This window comes from Durio zibethinus, chromosome 5 (assembly GCF_047325235.1).
Source record: "Durio zibethinus cultivar Kanyao isolate XHJ-2024 chromosome 5, ASM4732523v1, whole genome shotgun sequence".
Taxonomy (NCBI): Eukaryota; Viridiplantae; Streptophyta; class Magnoliopsida; order Malvales; family Malvaceae; genus Durio; species Durio zibethinus.
In genome coordinates, this window is record NC_143166.1 from 2,185,924 (window position 1) to 2,206,441 (window position 20,518).

At 30.7% G+C, this 20,518-nt stretch overlaps 1 protein-coding gene across 1 annotated transcript; it reads left to right on the forward strand.

The window, feature by feature from the left end:
• The first annotated feature begins 12,445 nt into the window (after positions 1–12,445).
• LOC111282692 (cytochrome P450 CYP749A22-like) lies at positions 12,446–14,976 on the forward strand. The gene is made up of 5 exons (XM_089761454.1): positions 12,446–12,880; positions 12,966–13,189; positions 13,276–13,508; positions 13,830–14,208; positions 14,291–14,976. Exons 1-5 carry the CDS (start codon positions 12,595–12,597, stop codon positions 14,732–14,734), a joined length of 1,566 nt encoding a protein of 521 aa, XP_089617580.1. The 5' UTR covers positions 12,446–12,594; the 3' UTR covers positions 14,735–14,976.
• Positions 14,977–20,518: the final 5,542 nt, after the last annotated feature.

The window sequence follows — 20,518 nt, forward strand, 5'->3', positions numbered from 1 at the left end:
AAGGATACCTTTCATATTACCTTACTGTAAATAACACTTCCTTTTACTCATACCAACCATTTGTACAGTCACTTTATCCCCAAACATATCAACCTCTTTTTAGGCCTCAGAATACCACATATAGTCCTAACACTCAGCCTACCCCAAGACCCCAAACTCGTCCAGCTAACCTAATGGATGGGTTACGGGAACAACGAACTACTCATGAAAAACATGTATTTGACCCAATCCCAATGACTTATACAGAATTATATCGTGAGCTTTATAACAGTTATCTGATTGCTCCTAGTAAATTAGAGCCTCTCAAGCCACTTTACCCTAAGTGGTATATCTCACAGCCCATTGTGACTATCACTATAGGATTATCTATCACTCCATAAAAAATTACACCGTTTTAAAACACAAAGTGCAACGGTTGATTAAGGATATAATGATTAGCTTTGATACAGAAAGGGTGACTACACCAAATGTTAGTGGCAATTCCTTGCTTAATCGTAATGTGAATGCTCTAAGTGAAGAACAAGGGTGCCATTTGAAGAAAAAAGTGACAGATATTAAGACATCTCTTAGTCAGCCATTTGATATTTTATGAAAAATTGACATGATACAACTAGTGAGTCCACACAGTTATCATGGAGTATATATAGTCGGCACTAGTTGTAAATATCATGGTGGGGCAATGGGCCACTCTATCAAAACTTGTGAGCAGTTTTATCAAAAGGTGCAAAAGCTCTTAAATTTATACCAGATAGAGGTCTATGAAAAAAGATAAGACTTAAAAGGTGTTGAAGTGTCCATGACTGATAAGCCTACAAAGTTGTTTCCAAAGTCGGTGACAATTCATTGTGGGAACAAGCCAAAGTTAATCATAGATAAACTCATTCCCAGGCTGATAACTTTTAAAGTTTTGACTCCCTTTCCATATAAGGATGATAAAGTTGTACCCTAAAAATATGGCTACGATACAATAGTTTAGGGGCAAGAAGGGGATGTCTCTAAAGTTGACACCTCCAATATAACTGGTGTAAGAGGCATTACCCAAAGTAGAAGGTGCTACACTTCAGAAATGTTGGTGAAGGATAGAAAAGAGAAAGCCAAAGAAGTAGAAGAGCGAAATAACCTTGAAGTAAAATCTGAAGAAGATCACCCGAAGTCAGTGTCAGAAAAAGAGGCTTACTAATTCCTGAAGCTGGTACAACATAGTGAGTATTCAGTTGTTGAACAGTTGAACAAAATGCTAGCACGAATCTCATTACTATCACTGTTATTAAATTTAGAGCCACACCAAAATACCCTGCTGAAAGTATTGAACTAGGCATATGTGGCATATAATGTATCTATTGATTATGTGAATCACCTAGCTGAAAATCTAGTAGGCCAAATTACATTTTATTCAGCGATGATGAAATTTTCTTGGAGGGAAGGAAAACTGCCAAGGCTTTGCATATCACGGTCAAGTGCAAGAGCCATATCATAGCTAAAGTACTTATTGATAATGGCTCCACTATCAATGTCATGCCTATGTCAATTTTGGCAAGGTTACCCATTGACTACTCTCATATGAAAGATAGTCAAATGATTGTGAGAGCTTTTGATGAGACTAGAAGAAAAGTTCTAGGGGATATCGAGATGCCTTTGTAAATTAGGCCGTGCACTTTTAATGTGAAGTTCCAAGTGATGGATATCTTTTCATCCTACAGTTGTCTATTGGAAAGGTCATGGATTCACATGACAAGAGCTGTGCCCTCTACCTTGCACCAAAAGATCAAGTTTAATGTAAAAGATCAATTAGTAGTGGTAGTTAGAGAGAAAGACATGCTAGTGACCCAACCGTTGAATGCTCCATATGTAGAGGCTACCGAAGAAGCTGTAGAATACTCCTATCGATCTTTTGAGCTAGTTAATTCTGTAGGTGAAGGACCTAAAAATTAGCCATTTTCAAGGATAGTAATGAGCCAAGTTATTAATAAGGGCTGGTATCCAAGATTAGGGCTAGGCAAGAACTTACAGGGAATAAAGAAACCTCCGACAATGATAGACAATAGTGAAAGGTTAGGCCTAGGCTATGAGGTAGCAGAATGAAAGATCAAGAGAAGGCCAGTAAGAAAAATAACGAGACTAATGGTTATCCTACACCTGTATGAGACTTTCAGACCTAAAAGATTCATGTACCCAGATACAAGAAAAAGCATGGAAAGAGTTTTTGCCCAGTTAACCATTAATGCTATTGAAGATGAAGTGGGGCTTAATCAAAAGGGGTGAGTCCGTCTTTGTCTGCCAGATTATGAGCTAAACAATTGGAGTGCCATTGAAGTGCCTGTGACTTTTGAAACTAATACAATGTAATTGTAACATCCCAATAGCTATTGCCCAAGGCATTGGGGTGATCTTTCTTGTTTGGTTCATTTATCTTTTATTATTTTAATAAAAATTAGGAATGATGTATTTTCATTCATTTCTTCTTGTGTCTTCATTATTGCCATCTTTCCAAACACATCTTGCCAACATATCTCATTTCATTCAATTTTAGGTCTTTAAATAAACATGAAGATAATTATGATAACAATCAAGAGGTTAGTTTTGAGAATTCAATTAACATTGATGAACTTGACAATGAAGAGAATTCTAAGGATTATGTTATGCCTCTAAACTTAATGAGATTGATTGAACAAGAAAATAAGTCAATTGAACCTCATCAAGATATAGTTGACTTGGTAAATCTGAGAGATGAAGAGAATAAGAAAGATGTCAGAATTGGCACTTCACTTTCATCAGGAGATAGACAACGTTTGGCAGATCTACTTTAGGAATTCATGGATGTATTTGCTTAGTCTTACCAAGATATACCAGGGTTGAGCACAAAGATAGTAGAGCACAGATTGCCTCTAAAGCCAGAATGTAAGTCGGTTCAACAGAAACTGAGGTGAATAAAGCCTGAAATGCTACTAAAGATTAAATAAAAGGTGAAAAAATAGTTTGATGCAGGTTTTCTACAAGTGGCTAAGTATCCAGAATGGGTAGCCAATATAGTACCAATTTTTAAGAAAGATGAAAAAGTATAAATGTGTGTAGACTATCGTGATTTGAATAAGGCTAGTCCAAAAGATAACTTTTCTTTGCCTCATATCAACACATTGGTAGATAACACAGCTAGGCATTCAACTTTCTCTTTTATGGATGGTTTCTCAGGGTATAATCAAATAAAAATGGCTGCAAATGATATGAAAAAGACCACTTTCATAACCATGTGGGGAACTTTTTATTACAAGGTCATGCCTTTTGGGTTAAAGAATACTGGGACAACATATCAAAAGGCCATGGCAACACTCTTCCATGATATGATGCATAAAGAGATTGAAGTGTATGTAGACGATATGATTACAAAATCTTGTGAGAATGAAAATCATGTCACCAGCCTCAAAAAGTTATTTGAGAGATTAAGAAGGTTTTAGGTCAAGTTAAACCCAGCCAAGTGCACCTTCGGGGTAAAATCAGAGAAGTTACTAGGTTTTGTGATCAGTGAAAGAGGAATTGAAATCGATCCAGACAAGATACAGGTCATTCAGAATTTGTCACCTCCTAGTACACCAAAGAAAGTTTGAGGTTTTCTGGGAAGATTGAATTACATTTCTCGATTTATCTCTCAGCTTACCTATAAATGTGATCTCATATTTAAGCTTCTCTGCAAGAATAATCCTGAAAAATGGAATGAGGAATGTCAAGTGGCTTTTGATAAAATTAAGTAATACTTATCGAACCCTCTAGTGTTGGTGCCACTTATTTCAGAAAAACCTTTAATTCTATACTTAACAGTATGTGAAAATTCAATGGGATATGTGCTGGGGCAACAAGATGAGTCTAACTAAAAAAAGAGAGCTATTTACTATCTGAGTAAAAAGTTCATAGAATATGAATCCAAGTATTCCTCATTAGAGAAAATGTATTATGCATTAACGTGGACTGCTAAAAGACTCAGACAATATATATTTTATCATACCACATGGCTCATAGTAAAACTAGATCCAATTAAATACATCTTTGAAAAGCCTTCTTTGTTTGGAAGAATTGCTAGATGGCAAGTAATGTTATCAAAATATTATATTATATATGTAAGCCAAAAGGTAATAAAATGGGGCACTATAGTGGAGTTCCTTGTAGATCGTGTTACTGAAGAATATGAACCAATGAGGTTGGAATTCCCTTATAAAGATCTAATGACTATTTTCTAATTGGAGAACGGGGAGCATGGAGAAAAACATTGAAGAATGTATTTTGATGGAGCTGCCAATGCCTTAGGACATGGAATTGGGGCAATTCTGATCTTTTCAGAAGAATAATATTGTCCTATAATAGCAAGATTAAATTTTAATTGCACAAATAACATTACTGAATATGAGGTATGTGTTATGGGCTTACAAGCTACTATAGATAGAAGAGTGAAAGCATTAAAAGTGTTTGGGGACTTAGCTCTAGTTATATATCAGTTGAAAGAAGTATGAGAGACAAGAGATTCAAAACTCATTCCATATCATAAGTATATTTTAGAGTTGATAAAACAATTTGAAGATATCAGTTTGACCATTTACCTCGAGAAGAGAATCTGATTACCGATGCATTGGCTACTCTGGCTGTAATGATTTGAATTAATGACAATACTGACATTCATCCCATCAAGCTAGATGTTAAGGATATACCAGCTCATTGTTTCAATGTAGAAGAGGAAGAAGATGGGAAACCCTGATATTATGATATCTTACAGTATATTAAGGATCAGCAATACCTAGTTCAAGCAACAAAAAATGATAAAAGGGTCATCTAAAGATTGGCTATAGCTTTTTCCTGGATTGAGGTGTTCTGTATAAAAGAAATCGTGATCAAGTATTACTAAGATGCATAAGTAAGGCTGAAGCGAAGAAAATCATTGAAGAGATGCATGACGAAATATGTGAGGCACATACCAATGAATATATGATGGCAAGACAGATCATGAGAGTAGGATATTACTAGTTGATAATAGAGAGTGATTGCATTGACTATGCTCGTAAATACCATAAATGACAGATATATGCTGATAAGATCTATGCTCTGTCATCTGCTTTACATGTTATGGCACCACCATGGCTATTCTCAATGTAGGGCATGGATGTCATTGGTCCTATCATCCCAAAGGCTTCTAATGGCATAGATTTATTTTTGTGATGATAGATTACTTCATAAAATGGGTGGAGGCAGCATCATATACAAACGTAACACAATCTATGATTTACAAGTTCATAAAAAAAGAGATCATTTGTAGATATGAACTTCCAAAGAGAATTATTTTAGATAATGCCAAGAATCTAAATAGTAAGATGATGTAAGAAATATGTGCTCAATACAAGATCAAGCATCATAACTAGGCACCATACAGTCCGAAAATGAATGGGGTAGTTGAGGCAGCCAACAAGAACATAAAAAGAATTTTTAAGAAGATGACTGAGACTTATAAAGATTGGCATGAGAAGTTACCATTTACACTGCATGCATATCGAACGTTAGTGCATACCTCTATTGGGGGCAATCTCATTTTTTTTGGTTTATGGGATGGAAATTGTACTATCAGTAGAAGTGAAGATCTCATCCTTGAGGGTTCTAAAAGAAGTTGAGTTGAAAGAAGCTGAATGGATTCGAGAACGTTATGAATAGTTAAATTTCATAGAAAAAAGATTGATTGCATTATACCATGGTCAGCTATACCAAAGAAGAATGATAAGGGCTCATGACAAAAAGATTCGACCCTATTACTTTTGAGAAGGAGAGTTGGTCTTGAAGAGAATCCTTTCAATCCAGCACGATAATAGAAGAAAATAGACTCTGAATTGGGAAGGACCGTATGTGGTGAAACGGGCTTTCTCGAGTGAAGCGTTGATATTAACTGAGATGGATAGAAATGATTTACCCCATCTTATAAATTCTGATGATGTGAAAAAATACTGTTCTTGAAAAAAAATGAAAAAAATGAAAAAAAAAATAAAAAAAATGAAAAAAAAAGTGAATGAAAAATGAGGACTCAAGGCGAAAACCCTAAAAGGGCAATTTGAGTCATAGGGGGTCTATCTAAGTTAAAAACCTAAAAAAACAGCTTAGATAAAGAGAATACAACATCAAATTTGAAAATTCATTGGCATGGAGACTAGCAAATTTGAAAGAGCTCTAAGTTGTTGAATGCATCAAATGGTTGGATTTTCAGAAAAACCTTGAGATATGTTATCATGATTATCCGATTGTTCATTTTTGGGCTTTATCCCCCATACTTATCCTTGTAATTCTTCCTTGGCCAAAGTTTGCCAACATTTTGTTAATAAAAGACATTTTATTTTACTCTTTGTGTGCCTCTTCTATTGACAGTTTTTCAACTTTTCTTATTCTTTTCTTCTTAATACTCTACAATCGAAGAAATGTGCAAATGCATTCTTACTTGTTGAGTTTGAAATAATGATTGATAAATGAATAATGGCATGAAAGATTTTTACATTACATTGAAGAAGTCAAGAGTGATAAAAGCATAATCGAGATGTTCAGTTCCTGATAAGGACATTGAATTTGGAAAGAGATTTCTTACAAGAAGAATGTGAGTGGAAGAGATGATTGAGAGCTATACTGGCTCGATCTTAGAAGAGTAGCGTAACTTGGTCTTTGAAGAATCAAAGGGTTCGATGCCCAAGAAAGAGCTTAAGAAACTTGAGTACCATAATTGAATAGGAATTAGTTAGCCAACATTTGCACAGCATACATTGAATTTCATATGCATTGCATAGCATAAACTAAATTCAAGAAATATAGTGCATAAATTCAAGAAGCAATGGTATTCCAACATCCCACATAGAGAAGACAGATGTGAAGACATTTTCAAATTTGAGACAAAGCTTGTCAGGTAAGTTTCTAATCTTTGAAATAGGATATCTCTCGATATTAGGGTTGATTTACAAGACCTTTGGACATATCTCCTGAAATTCTTTCAAACACAATTTTTAACTCCTTTCGACATGATTGTCAAGAAGCCTTTTTTTTAAGTTGTGATGCCTCTAATTAGAGGAGCCATTTATTTTCAAAGTCGTTGAGCCTCTAATTAGAGGAGCTTTATTTATTTCCAAAGTTATTGAGCCTCTGATTAGATGAGCCATTTATTTTTAAAGTCGTTGAGCCTTTAATTAGAAGAGCTTTATTTATTTTCAAAGTCGTTGAGCCTCTAATTAGAGGAGCTTTATTTATTTCCAAAGTTGTTGAGCCTCTGATTAGAGGAGCCATTTATTTTCAAAGTCGTTGAGCCTGTGATTAGAGGAGCTTTATTTATTTTCAAAGTCGTTGAGTCTCTGATTAGAGGAGCTTTATTTATTTTCAAAGTTGTTGAGCCTCTACTTAGAGGAGTTTTGATCAAGTTTTTAACACAAAAAAAAATGAAAAAAAGAGGTCAAGTGGAGTCTTGAATAGGTGTCTACGTCTTTGCGTAATTTTTGTTTCACAAAAAATGTGCAAAAAGGGGTAGATGTAGACACCCAATTTGATCTAGGCCCGGATCAATTGGGCCTGGTCCAAATGGGTAAGCCCATTTTATTTTTTATTTTTATTTTATATTTTTTTCTTTGTATCTTATGTATTTATTATTTATTTATTTATTATTACTATTTATTAATATATATTTATTATTATTATTTATCTGTTAGTATATGTAAGTATTTATTATTATTTATCTATTTATATATTATTATTTATCTATTATTATTATTATTTATCTATTAATATTTTCTTTTAATTATCTATTAACATTTTTTATTTGATTTGATTTTCTTTTTCTTTTTATTCGGCTGAGATTGGGATGAAAATTTGGGAATCCTACCGTAAATTTGAGATTCAATCAAAGTCTATATTGGATTCAAGGATTGAATCCTAATCCAAGGAAAAGTTGACATTGATCAAAAAATTTTCTAATCAATCCCTATAAATTGATCTACGAATCAAAGGACCAGAACACAAAAACGCAGACACTAATTGAAAGAGAGTGAAAAAAGAAAGAAAAAAGTGTCTAGAAGGGTCAGAGGCAATTTTAGGATTTTTTAAAAAATTTTGGTGAATTTTTTTTCTAGAAATTTCTGGAAATTTTTCAGATTTCGGTTGAATTTTTTACGAAGTTTGAATTTTTCGACCAGCTACCCAATTTTCGACAACTATTTCCAAAAATCGATCAGCTTTTCGGTGAACTTCCAATGAAAAATTTTGATTCCAGTGAAAATTTTCAGAATCTGGAGAGATTCAATCGGAGTTTGTTCATCTGTTTAGAGAGAGGGGAGAGAAAAAGAAGGGAAGAGAGAGAAAAAGAGAATCGAATTCTGAAAAAAATTTGACCTTCAGTCTTATATACCCTCCTAAAAACGACGTCATTTTTGCGTTAGTAAACCCACAGGATCTGTGCATTTTGCCAAGATCCGACTCGACCCGAGTGCCAACCCGCGTGTGACCCGAGTGCGAAGCCGAGTCGAGCCGCCTACACCCAAACCGCGTCTTCGAGCCGTCCTTTCTTCCTCAAGCCGAGCCGTTCTCAGGTTTTTTTTTTCTTTTCATTTACTTATTTATTATTTATTTATTTATTTATTATTATTATTATTTATTGATTATATTAGAATTGTTTAATATTTTTTATTTTATTTTTATTTTTTTATTTTAATTTTCAATTTTTATTTTATTTTATTTTCTTTAAAGGTTTTCAAAAAAAAATATTTTTGAAGAAAAGTTGAAAGTATCAATTTTCCTTGAAAATAAGTTTTTCAAAAAAATATTTTTGAGGAAAAGTTGAAAGTATCAATTTTTCTTGAAAATAAGCTTTCAAAAAAAATATTTTTGAAAAAAAGTTGAAAGTATCAATTTTCCTTAAAAATAAGTTTCTAAAAAATATTTTGAGAAAAAGTTGAAAGTATCAATTTTTCTTGTAACAAAAGCGATGAATTTTTGAAGAGGAAAGGATTTATATTTAAAGCAATCATGTTTTTTTTTCTTTTTCCTTTTTATTTTATTGGATTTTTTTTAATGTTAAATAATCCAACGATGGAAACTCTGCAAGTGAAATAGTAGTTTTCTTGCATACTCTTGAGGTGAGAGAATTTTTTCAATTTTTTGCTAAAAGTATTAGAGTCAATTGAGAATAATTTTCAATAATTAATTACTTGGTAAAATTTTAAGGCTTATTGGATAACACAAAATTAAGCTGATACCATCTTTCGATGGGCGTTATAAGGGTGCTATAACCTTCCTTACACGTAACCATACTCTCGAACCCTGTTCTGGTTAACAGACTTGAACCTATTCTTTTAGAGACTCTTAAACTTAGGTGTTCCCTAAAATGATAGATTCCCTAAGTGGCCAATCGCACCTAGATAAAAAAAGATTTGTGACGACTCCTTCAAGTCAATATCTAGCAATAGATCCCCGGATCTAGACGTTATGACAGATAACTTAATAATAAATCATTAATAATGTAGTATTAAATTATTAATAACTTAGTTATAAATCAGTGATAATTTGGTAATAAATTAGTTAATCATTGATAACTCTTCAGTAAATCATTAGTAAATTATAACTTTATAAAACATCATCAATAACTTAGTAGTAAATTATCAATAATTTAATGGTAAATCATTTATAACTTAATCACAAATCATTCATAAATTAGTACTAAATAACTAATAACTTAATAGTAAATAATTGATAACTTAATTGTTAATCATTAATAACTTGATAATTTTGTAATAAATAATTAAAAATTAAGTAGTAAATTAATGATACATAATACTAAATACATAAAAATATAATAGTAAATCATTGATAATTTAGTAGTAAATTGATAACTTGATAGTAAATCATTAATAACATAGTAGTAAATTATTAATAACTTAGTTATAAATTAGTGATAATTTAGTAGTAAATTAGTTAATCATTAATAACTTCTTAATAAATCATCGATAAATTAATAGTAAATCATCATAACTTTATAATATATCATCAATAATTTAGTAGTAAATCATCACTAATTTAATGATAAATCATTCATAGCTTAATCGCAAATTATTCATAAATTCGTAGTAAATAATTGAAAACTTAGTAGTAAATAATTGATAACTTAATTGTTAATCATTGAGAATTTTGTTTATTTTTAAACTTGCTAGGGATTAAACCCTGAATACTAGCGGAAATGAAATAAAAACTGTTATTTTGGAGTTAGGGTAAACATACTATGAATCTATTCAATAAAAAAATTAGTGAAAAAATTTCAAATTTGAATAAAATAATAATGTTATTATATAAAAAGAACATTATCTCATATATTATTAATGGATTTTTAAATTTCATATTTCATAGTTATAAACGTATAACAATATATTAGTAAATTAATAATAGGTTAATAAAAAAAAGTGATAACTTAATAGTTAATAATTGATAACTTAATAATAAATTAATGATAACTTAATAGTAAATTAGTGATAATGTAATCCCTACAAGGGGTTTAGTTTTTAGCGACATTTTTTTAACCGTTTAGCGGTATTTATTAACACCACTATAATATTGCGGTGTTTTAAAAAAAATGCCACATAGAGTGTCGCCTATACACAAGTCGTTGTGAATAGTGGCATTTTTGAAAAAACGCCTCAATATTAACGGCGTTTGTATGTGAAGTGCCGCTATTTTAACAACGTTTATATCTTAGAAACGCCGCTATTTCAGTGGCATTTTTATGAGAAAAACGTCATTTTGCTGTAGTTAATAGTTAATCAGTTTCAGTTTAATAGTAATTAATTAATAAACTTAGTATTAAATAATAAATAATTTAGTAATAAATCAATAATAATTGTGTTATTAATCATTGAAAACTAAAAAGTAAATCAATATAATTAAGTAGTAGTTAATCATCAATAATTTAATAGTTAATCAATAAAATAACTTAATAGTAAATTATAAATAATTTAATATAAATAAGTTATAACTTGATAATGAATCATGGTTAATTTAGTAATAAAATCAATGACATTTTTTAGTAAATAATAAAAAAATTAACTAGTAAATCAATGATAACATAATAGTAAATCACTAATAATTTAGTGGTAAATATATGATAATTTAGTAGTAAATTAATTAATCATTGATAATTTTATAGTAAATTATTGATAAATTAATAGTAAATCAATTAAAATTTTATAACAAATCATCAGTAATTTAATAGTAAATCATCAACAATTTAATAGTAAACCAATTATAAATTAGTAGTAAACCAATATTAATTTGTAATTAATCATTGATAATTTAGCTGTATATCATTGATAGTAGTAAATCATTGATAATATAGTTTTAAATCAATAATAACTTAATTATTAATTAATAATAAGTTTTTTATACTTGAAGTTGGCAGGAATTGACCTCAGTTACTAACAGAAGCGAAACTAGAAATTTCATCTTGGGAGGTTAAGATAAACCTACCATAAATCTATTTAATAAAAAATTTAATGAAAAAATTATAAATTTGAATTAAACAATAATGTTTTATATAAAAAGAAAATTATCTTGTACTAGAACTAAACTCATACTTTCCTACTGTAATCTATTGTTAAATATATGATGATACATATTTTATAAATAATTACTAAAAGTATATCATAAGTTATCAGAAAATTACTAAAATTACATTAAGAGGTTACTAAAATTTTATCGAAGATTATAAAAATTGTGTCAATAGTTACCGATATTGTATCAATAGTTACCAAAATTATATCATAAGTTACCAAAACTGTATTAAAATTACCAAAAGTTTATCAAAGGTTATCAAATTTTACTTATATTAATCAAAATTAAAATTAAATTATTAGTATTTATTATTATTATTATTATTATTATAGTGTAAAAAATTATTTATTGACATGAATTTCTAAAGATAAGAATTACTTGTGTAGTATGCATGTATCAACTTCTAAAATATAATCTAATTTATATAATTAGCTAACAAGATTCTAGAAATAACATCAAAAGTTTATTAAAATTTTGTTAAAAATTATCAAAATTGTATCAATGGTTATCAAAATTGTATCAATAGCTACAAAATTATATCATAAGTTACCAAAATTGTATTGAAGTTAACAAAAATTTATCAAAAGTTATCAAAATTTATTTATATTATATCAAAATTAAAATTAAATTATTAGTATTTATTATTATTATTATTATAATATAAAAAAATTATTTGTTGACATAAATTTATAAAGATAAGAATAACACGTCCATTATGATTGTATCAACCTCTAAAATATAATCTAATTTATAAAATCAACTAACAAAATTCTAGAAATGACACTAATTAATAATGCAGGAAAATTTTGAGTTGTAATTTTATTTTATTTTCTTGTTTCCTTTGATTCCTTTCTGATTAAATTTTGTTATACAAATCTATCAAAAAAATCCAAATGAAGTCAAAAGCGGGCTTCTAAAGCATCAGTCTTCGGCCCATAAAAGCTTATATAAAATGGAAATTAATGTTTAGTACATAAAAACATCTGAATTCATTGTTAAGAGACGAAAATGAATTCCACAGCAAAGCTTTTAATCCTTCTCACAAGTTTTTTGTGCCTGTTTCTTCTCATAACTCTATTCAAATTCCTTCACAAATATTGGTGGATACCTTTACGCATACAGTACGCACTGAGTTTACAGGGAATCAAAGGACCTCCATATGAATTCATCCATGGAAACAACAAAGCATCTGTCCAATTCAGAAAAGAAGCATTAAACAAACCTATGGCTGCCTTGACTCATGATATATTTCCCAGGGTGCTGCCTCAGTTTTACTCCTGGACCAACATATATGGTAAGATGATTCCGATGTTTTTCACTTGCAATATGTTTCTAACTTCAAATAAAAAAATGAACCTTTTTTTTTGTTCTTTTATAAGGGAAAAATTATCTTACCTGGGAAGGAACTCAAGCTCAACTGGTAATTTCAGAACCAGAACTAATCAAAAAGGTTCTGAAAAATATCGACGGATCTTTTCCGAAAAAGAAGGCCGAAGGCTTTATCTATAAGTTACTTGGGGACGGGCTTCTGACAACCGAAGGTGAAAAATGGGCCAGGCAAAGGAAGTTGGCAAATCATGCTTTTCATGGGGAGAGCTTAAAAGTAAAACTTCGAACAAAGTCTATTTCGTACTGACATTTAAGAATTATGAATTAGTTTCTTACAGAATGGATGGTTGTGTTTGGCAGAGCATGAATCCAGCAATAATTCCTGCCGTTGAGACAATGCTAGAGAAGTGGAAATGCCAAGAAGGGAAAGAGATCGAAGTGTTTGAACAATTCAGGTTACTGACTTCAGAAGTTATATCTAGAACAGCTTTTGGCAGCTGTTACTTGGAAGGGGAGAAGATTTTTCAAATGTTGACTAAATTATCAATACTTGCTACCAGAAATCTTTATAAATCTCGGATTCCTGGCATCAGGTAAGTTAGTAAGTTAATTTGTAATGTTCTAATCTCACATCGAGGCATTATAAAGATCTGTTTAAATATATGCAAATATTTAAATCCATAATGTTTTTGTGAGATAAAATCACCAAACTTTCTGAGTCAAATTGAATAATATCTTGGTCTGGTGTGGTCTTCACATGATTAATCTAGACTCTGGAGTTTGCCCCTGATTTCCAAATAGAAAGAAAATACCTAGAAGTCACTTGAGTGCAAAATCTGAAATATGATCACAAAGGATTTAGTTTTTCTCCTTTTCTCCATGTATACGGCTTATACCTGTGTTTGCTTTTGCAGCAAGATTCGGAAAACTACTGATGAAATAGAATCAGAAAAGCTTGCTAAAGGAATACATGAATGTGTGATGGAAATGATTAAGAAAAGGGAAGAGAAAATAGTGACTGGAGAAGCTGACAGTTTCCGTAGTGATTTTCTAGGATTACTTGTAAATGCTTTCCATGATTCGGATGACAAAAACAGGCTCCCCGTAGAAGACTTGGTAGATGAGTGCAAAACATTCTACTTTGTTGGACAAGAAATGACTAAGTCCTTGCTCACATGGACAGTCCTGCTTTTATCAATCCATTCAGATTGGCAAGAGAAAGCAAGACGAGAGGTGATCGAGGTATTCGGTGACAAAAATCCTCATTCTGAAGGCATTTCCAAACTAAAAACTGTAAGCAAAACCGCAATCTCTGACGATTTCAATAGCGTGCATTACCAGCATTTAATAAATTATAAATTTATTTTGCTCACAGATGAACTTGATCATCTATGAAACCCTGAGATTGTATCCTCCTGTATTTGCCATATCTAGAAAGGTTGCAAGAGATGTTCAATTGGGAAAGCTCATTATTCCTGTTAATATGGAGATTATGATCCCGATTATAGCACTTCACCATGACCCTCAACTATGGGGTGATGATGTGCATCTTTTCAAACCAGAGAGATTCGCAGAAGGTATTGCCAAAGCTACCAAATACAATACGGCTGCATTCAGTCCCTTCTCATTGGGACCTCGATCTTGCGTGGGTATGGGCTTTGCAACCACAGAAACAAAGATTGCTCTCTCAATGATCCTACAACGCTACACTATTACTCTCTCCCCAGCCTATATTCATGCGCCATTTCCTCAATTTATGCTTCAGCCACAACATGGACTTCAAGTAATGCTTCATTCTTTACAGAGTGATGCTTTTTAAAGCAATCTATTAGTGTCCAAAATGGTAAAATAGTCATGATAAGTGAGAAACAGTTGTAAATAATGGTGTGATCAATGTACAACACACAGTTCTTTCCAGCCATTTTTGGCTCCCAATTATGTATCAATTCAAGTTTTTAAATTGGGTGATCCTTGACATGCTGTCAGAGCCTTTCAGTTTTAAACAATTTCTTCCTCTTTTCCATATTTCTTGGCCACTTACGGGTGCAGGGAACCGGGTAACTGGTGGATTTGTCGACTACTGTATCCAGAATGCCAGTTGCATGGCAATTGCAGTAAGAAGGAAAAGCAAAAACTTGGCGGTTATTTGATCACCACTAAGCTGCACAAGGATTTCTGGCTCTTGGCTTAAACTTTTATTTTGGAGCTAGGGTAAACATACCATGAATCTATTCAATAAAAAAATTAGTGAAAAAATTTCAAATTTGAATAAAATAATAATGTTATTATATAAAAAGAACATTATCTCATATATTATTAATGGATTTTTAAATTTCATATTTCATAGTTATAAACATATAACAATATATTAGTAAATTAATAATAGGTTGATAAAAAATGTGATAACTTAGTAGTTAATAATTGATAACTTAATAATAAATTAATGATAACTTAATAGTAAATTAGTGATAATGTAATCACTACAGGAGGTTTGGTTTTTAATAGTATTTTTTTAACTGTTTAGCGACGTTTATTAATGCCACTATAAGGTTGCGGCGTGTCATAACGTCTAGATCCGAGGATCTATCACTAGACATTGACTTTTAGGGAGTCGTCACCAATTTTTTTTATCTAGGTGCGATTGGCCACCTAAGGAATTTATCTTTTCAGGGAACACCTAAGTTTAAGGGTCCCTAAAAGAATAGGTTCAAGTCTACTAATCAGAACAGGGTTCGAGAGTTCGGTTACGTGTGAGGAATATTATAGCACCCTCACAACGCCCATCAAAAGATGGTATCAGCTTAATTTTATGTTATCCAATAAGCCTTAAAATTTTAGCAAGTAATTAACTATTGAAAATTATTCTCAATTGGCTCTAATACTTTTAGCAGAAAATTAAGAAAATTTTCTCACCTCAAAAGTATGTAAGAAAACTATTGTTTCATTTACAGAGGCTCCATCATCGGATTATTTAACATTAAAAAAAATAAAAAGAAAAAAATGATTGCTTTTGTGCAGGGAAAATTGATACTTTCAACTTTTTTCCCAAAAATATTTTTTTGTGAAAAGCTTATTTTCAAGGAAAATTGATACTTTTCAACTTTTCCCCAAAAATATTTTTGGAAAACTTTAATTTCGAGGAAAATTGATACTTTCAACTTTTCCTCAAAAAAACTTTTTTTGAAAATTTATTTTTAAGGAAAATTGATACTTTCAATTTTTCCTCAAAAAAAATCTTTTTTGAAAATTTATTTTTAAGGAAAATTGATACTTTCAATTTTTTCCCAAAAATATTTTTTGAAAACTTTTAATTTCGAGAAAAATTGATACTTTCAACTTTTGCTCAAAACCTCTTTTTTGAAAATTTATTTTTAAGGAAGAATGTTTTTTTAACTTTATTTAAAGAAAATAAAATAAATAAAAATAAAAAAAATAAAAATATTAAACAATCCTAATATAATAATAATAATAAATATATAATAAAAATAAAAATAGAAAAACGAAAATAAAAAAATAAAAATATTAAACAATCCTAATATAATAATAATAAATTAATTAATTAAAAATTAAAAAAAAAGCGAAAAAAAAACCAGAGAACGCCTCGGCTCAGCTTGAAGAAGAAAAACAGCTCGAAAACTCGGCTCGAGATTCTAACACACCAAAACCCTTTTTTAGCTTCTATTTCTTCTCTTTGTTTGCTTTTTTCTGTGTGTTTTCTTCTGTTCTTCCAGCACCTATTTATAGGGATTGATCAAAAGAGTTTCTAATCAATCCCAACTCTTTCTGGGATTTGGATTCAATCTTTGAATCCAATCCCAACTCTGTCAATTCTCAAATCACAGTCAAATTCATTCCAAATTTTTTATCCTAATCTTAACCAAAAATTAATCAAAATAAAAAGATAAATATATTAATAGATAACCAAAAAAAATAATTAGATAAATAAAACTATTAATAGATAAATAATAATAATAATAATAATAATAATAATAAGAGATAAATAATAATATGTATATCAACAGATAAATAATAAAAATGAAAAATATATATATATTAATAGATAGTAATAATAAATAATAACTAAGATACAAAAAATAAAAATACCAAAATAAAAAAATAAAACGGGCCTACCCATTTGGACCAGGCTTAATTGATCCGGGCCTGGACCAAATTGGGTGTCTACAATTGTCCCTCTTTACGCATTTTCTGTGAAACAGAAATTGCGCAAAGACGTAGACACCCATTCAAAGCTCCACTCGACCTTTTTTTTTGTTTTTTTTTTCGTTAAAATTTAATCAGAACTCCTCTAAGCAGAGGCTTAACGACTTTGAAGAACATAAACAAAACTTCTCTAATCAGAGACTCAAATACTTTTGAAAAATAAACAAAACTCCTCTAATCAGAGGCTCAACGACTTTTTGGAAAATAAATGGCTCCTCTAATCAGAGGCTTAACAACTTTTGGAAAATAAAAGGCTCCTCTAATCAGAGGTAATTTTTTTTGTTTTTTTATTTATTTTTTTAAAAAAATTGATCAAAGCTCCTCTAAGCAGAGGCTCAACAACTTTGAAAAATAAATGGCTCCTCTAAACAGAGGCACCACGACTTTGGAAAGTAAATTGCTCCTCTAAACAGAGGCAACGAAACTTTGAAAAAATAAATTGTTCCTCTAAACAGAGGCACCACGACTTTGAAAAGTAAATTGCTCTTCTAAACAGAGGCAACGAAACTTTGGAAAAATAAATTGCTCCTCTAAACAGAGGCAACGAAACTTTGAAAAAATAAATTGCTCCTTGACAATCATGCCCAAAGGAGTTATAGATCGTGATTGAAGAAATTTTGTAATGGGAACTCAAAGATTCACAATTTGAGTTCAACATTCATAGGTTCAGATTCGCAAGAACCTTTCAACTTTGTAAGAATTTACTGAAATTTGATTCTCAAGATTTCAGTTTCGTTCAAATTTGCAAGATCTCAAGATTTGCATTTGCAACTTGTAAGACTCGCATCAAAGATCCTCATTTGAATTTTGGAGGCTCACATCCAAAAGTTCAAGGCTTTTTAAAGGTTCGCATTTGGCAAGCTTATGATTCACATCCAAAAATTCAAAGCTTCTCATTTGAGTTCAAAGACTCAGCAATAAAACTTAGAGTTTCACATCTAAGTTCAAAGGTTCTCATTTAAAAAAATTTAGAGATTCATATCCAAAAAGTTGAAGCTTTGTATTTTGGAGATTCACATCTAAAAGTTTAAAACTTTTCATTTGTTCGAAGATTCACATTTGATGAACTTTAAGGTTTCACTCCTCAAAGATTCTCATTTTGAAACTCTGAGATTTTCATTTGAGGTCTCAAATATTCCCATCAAAATATTCACAATTTCTTTTTCAAGTGACTCAAAATTTTGCATAAATAAATGTTATGACCAAAGATGCAAATGTTTTCTTAATGATGCAAATGTGGCAACCTATATTCTCATAGTGCCATGCATGTCTAAACAAAGTTTAATTCATCAAATTATGTGTATGTACTATTCAAGCAATGATGCCACCATGATGCATGTAATGCAAATGTTAATAATGTCATGAAATCCTAAATAATTGTGAAATATGGTCCTCAAGACCCTACCATCTCACACTCTCCCCTTATTTAGCTTCTCAACATTTTAGAACAAGCTTCATCAATTGATTATCATTGTTTCCATTACTTGATCACCATCCAAAGGTTTCTCAGCACTAACAAATTTTACCTATTACCCCACATGCCAGGCTTATCAGCACTAACCATTTCAAAATAAATTTCATCTTCTGTCACTTGGTCATCATTCATAAGCTTCTCAATACTAGTCATTTCAAAATAAATTTCATCATCTGCCACTTGGTCATCGTTCATAAGCTTTTCAGCACCAGTTTCGTCTATTGCCCCATATCATTTTCATCACTTAATCATAACTTATAAGTTATATCGACCAATACATCCCTATATTCATCACTTGATTATACCACTTTTCAAGATTTGCCTCATCTTCATTTTATTGTCCAATCCATCATCATATTCTTCATTTGGTCACATCATATGTCCTTTCACATCATCTCTTTTAGGTTTTTACCATTTCTTCATTTTGTTACCACCATCATCTTAGATTTCTTTTCAAATGAATGCAAGACTCTTTTAAGCACATATTCATTCATTCATTATCATTGCAATTCTTGACAAACACAATGCAAATAAGTATTTTCTCAATTCATTCTAGGGGTGTAACAATAAGAGAACACAAGGTGAATTATGGTAAAGATAATCAATGAAGATCTATTTTGGTACAAAATAAATGGGAAAGGAAATAAATTGGATACATGTCATAGGGATGAATGGTATGTCCAAACGATGAAGATTCAGACAATTCTCAATATTAATCTAGGATTTTTTTTCAAAAACTTATTCCATTTATTGTTGGAGTCATTTTGAGCCTGGTGAACTTTGCCCCATTTTTTAAAGATCTTCAGATATCTCTGATCTTTCATCTATGTGAACCATTTGACCTAGATCTTTTTCTACCAAAATCACCCTTTCAGGTTTTCAATTTGAATCTTTTTTTTCATTTTTTCTTCTTTTTTTCTTTTTTTTTTCTTTTTTTTTCATCATTTTTTTTCTTTTTTCTCATTTTTCATCCATTGTTGATATCTTTCACACATCCAACTTTAGAGCAATGTAGCATGATTCCATTATTTTATCATGAGCATACCTTCGCTCAACATATGATCATTCAAGTTAAGCATTCACACTTGATCCAAATGGGCTTTTCAAGGTTGTAATGTAGGTCAAGATGAGGGGTCATAAAAGAAATGGATATAATAGGCTCAAAACATATATTAAAAAGGTTTAAGACCGAAGGATCATTTGATGTAACTTGACATTTTACCCCCACATCATTTCACTATTTTTTCTTTCCTCACACAAAGGATTCTCATTACTTTACCCCAAATCATGTGTGGCATTTTTTTTCTTTTGCTTTTTTTTTCTCTTTCCATCTTTTAGACCTTTTGTGATTTTTTTTTCAAAAATTACCCTCTAGTGTAGAGGGTGATCCTTGGTTGGGATTCTTTAGAAAAAGAAATCATAATAGGCTCAAAGGGGTAGCAATGAATGATTTTTCGAGTGGTAAAAGAAATATGGCCATTTTTCATCTCAATTGTGAATACTTTTCTTGAACGTCATCTATTGAACAAAGCTCATGAACCTGTACATCTTCAAGACATGTCTATCTCACCTCTGGTAACAACTTACTTTTTGCTCAAATCATCTCCTCATATTATTGTGGATGAGTTCTCAAAATTAAATCCTAGAATTATTGCAATCTTTGTCTAAATATTCATCATCTGAAATTTGAGAATGAGAATGTAAATTTATGAAAAGTAATAGAGCATGGAGTACTAGTCGAGTGAAAGAGAAAATGTAATGAAATGCATTAACTTGCCTTTATTAAAATGATAATAAGTGAAGTCATATTGCAAAAAGAAATCTAACATTACTCGAAAAGAAAACCTAAAATGACAAAAAAAACCTTCAACCAGCTATATCTTTATTTTTCAAAATTATCCCCCTATG

Coding starts and splice junctions, on each gene's coding strand:
- LOC111282692 (XM_089761454.1), top strand. CDS start 12,595: ATGAATTCCACAGCAAAGCTTTTAATCCTTCTCACAAGTTTTTTGTGC. Junction 12,881..12,965: donor CTCCTGGACCAACATATATG/GTAAGATGATTC, acceptor TTCTTTTATAAG/GGAAAAATTATCTTACCTGG. Junction 13,190..13,275: donor TTCATGGGGAGAGCTTAAAA/GTAAAACTTCGA, acceptor TGTGTTTGGCAG/AGCATGAATCCAGCAATAAT.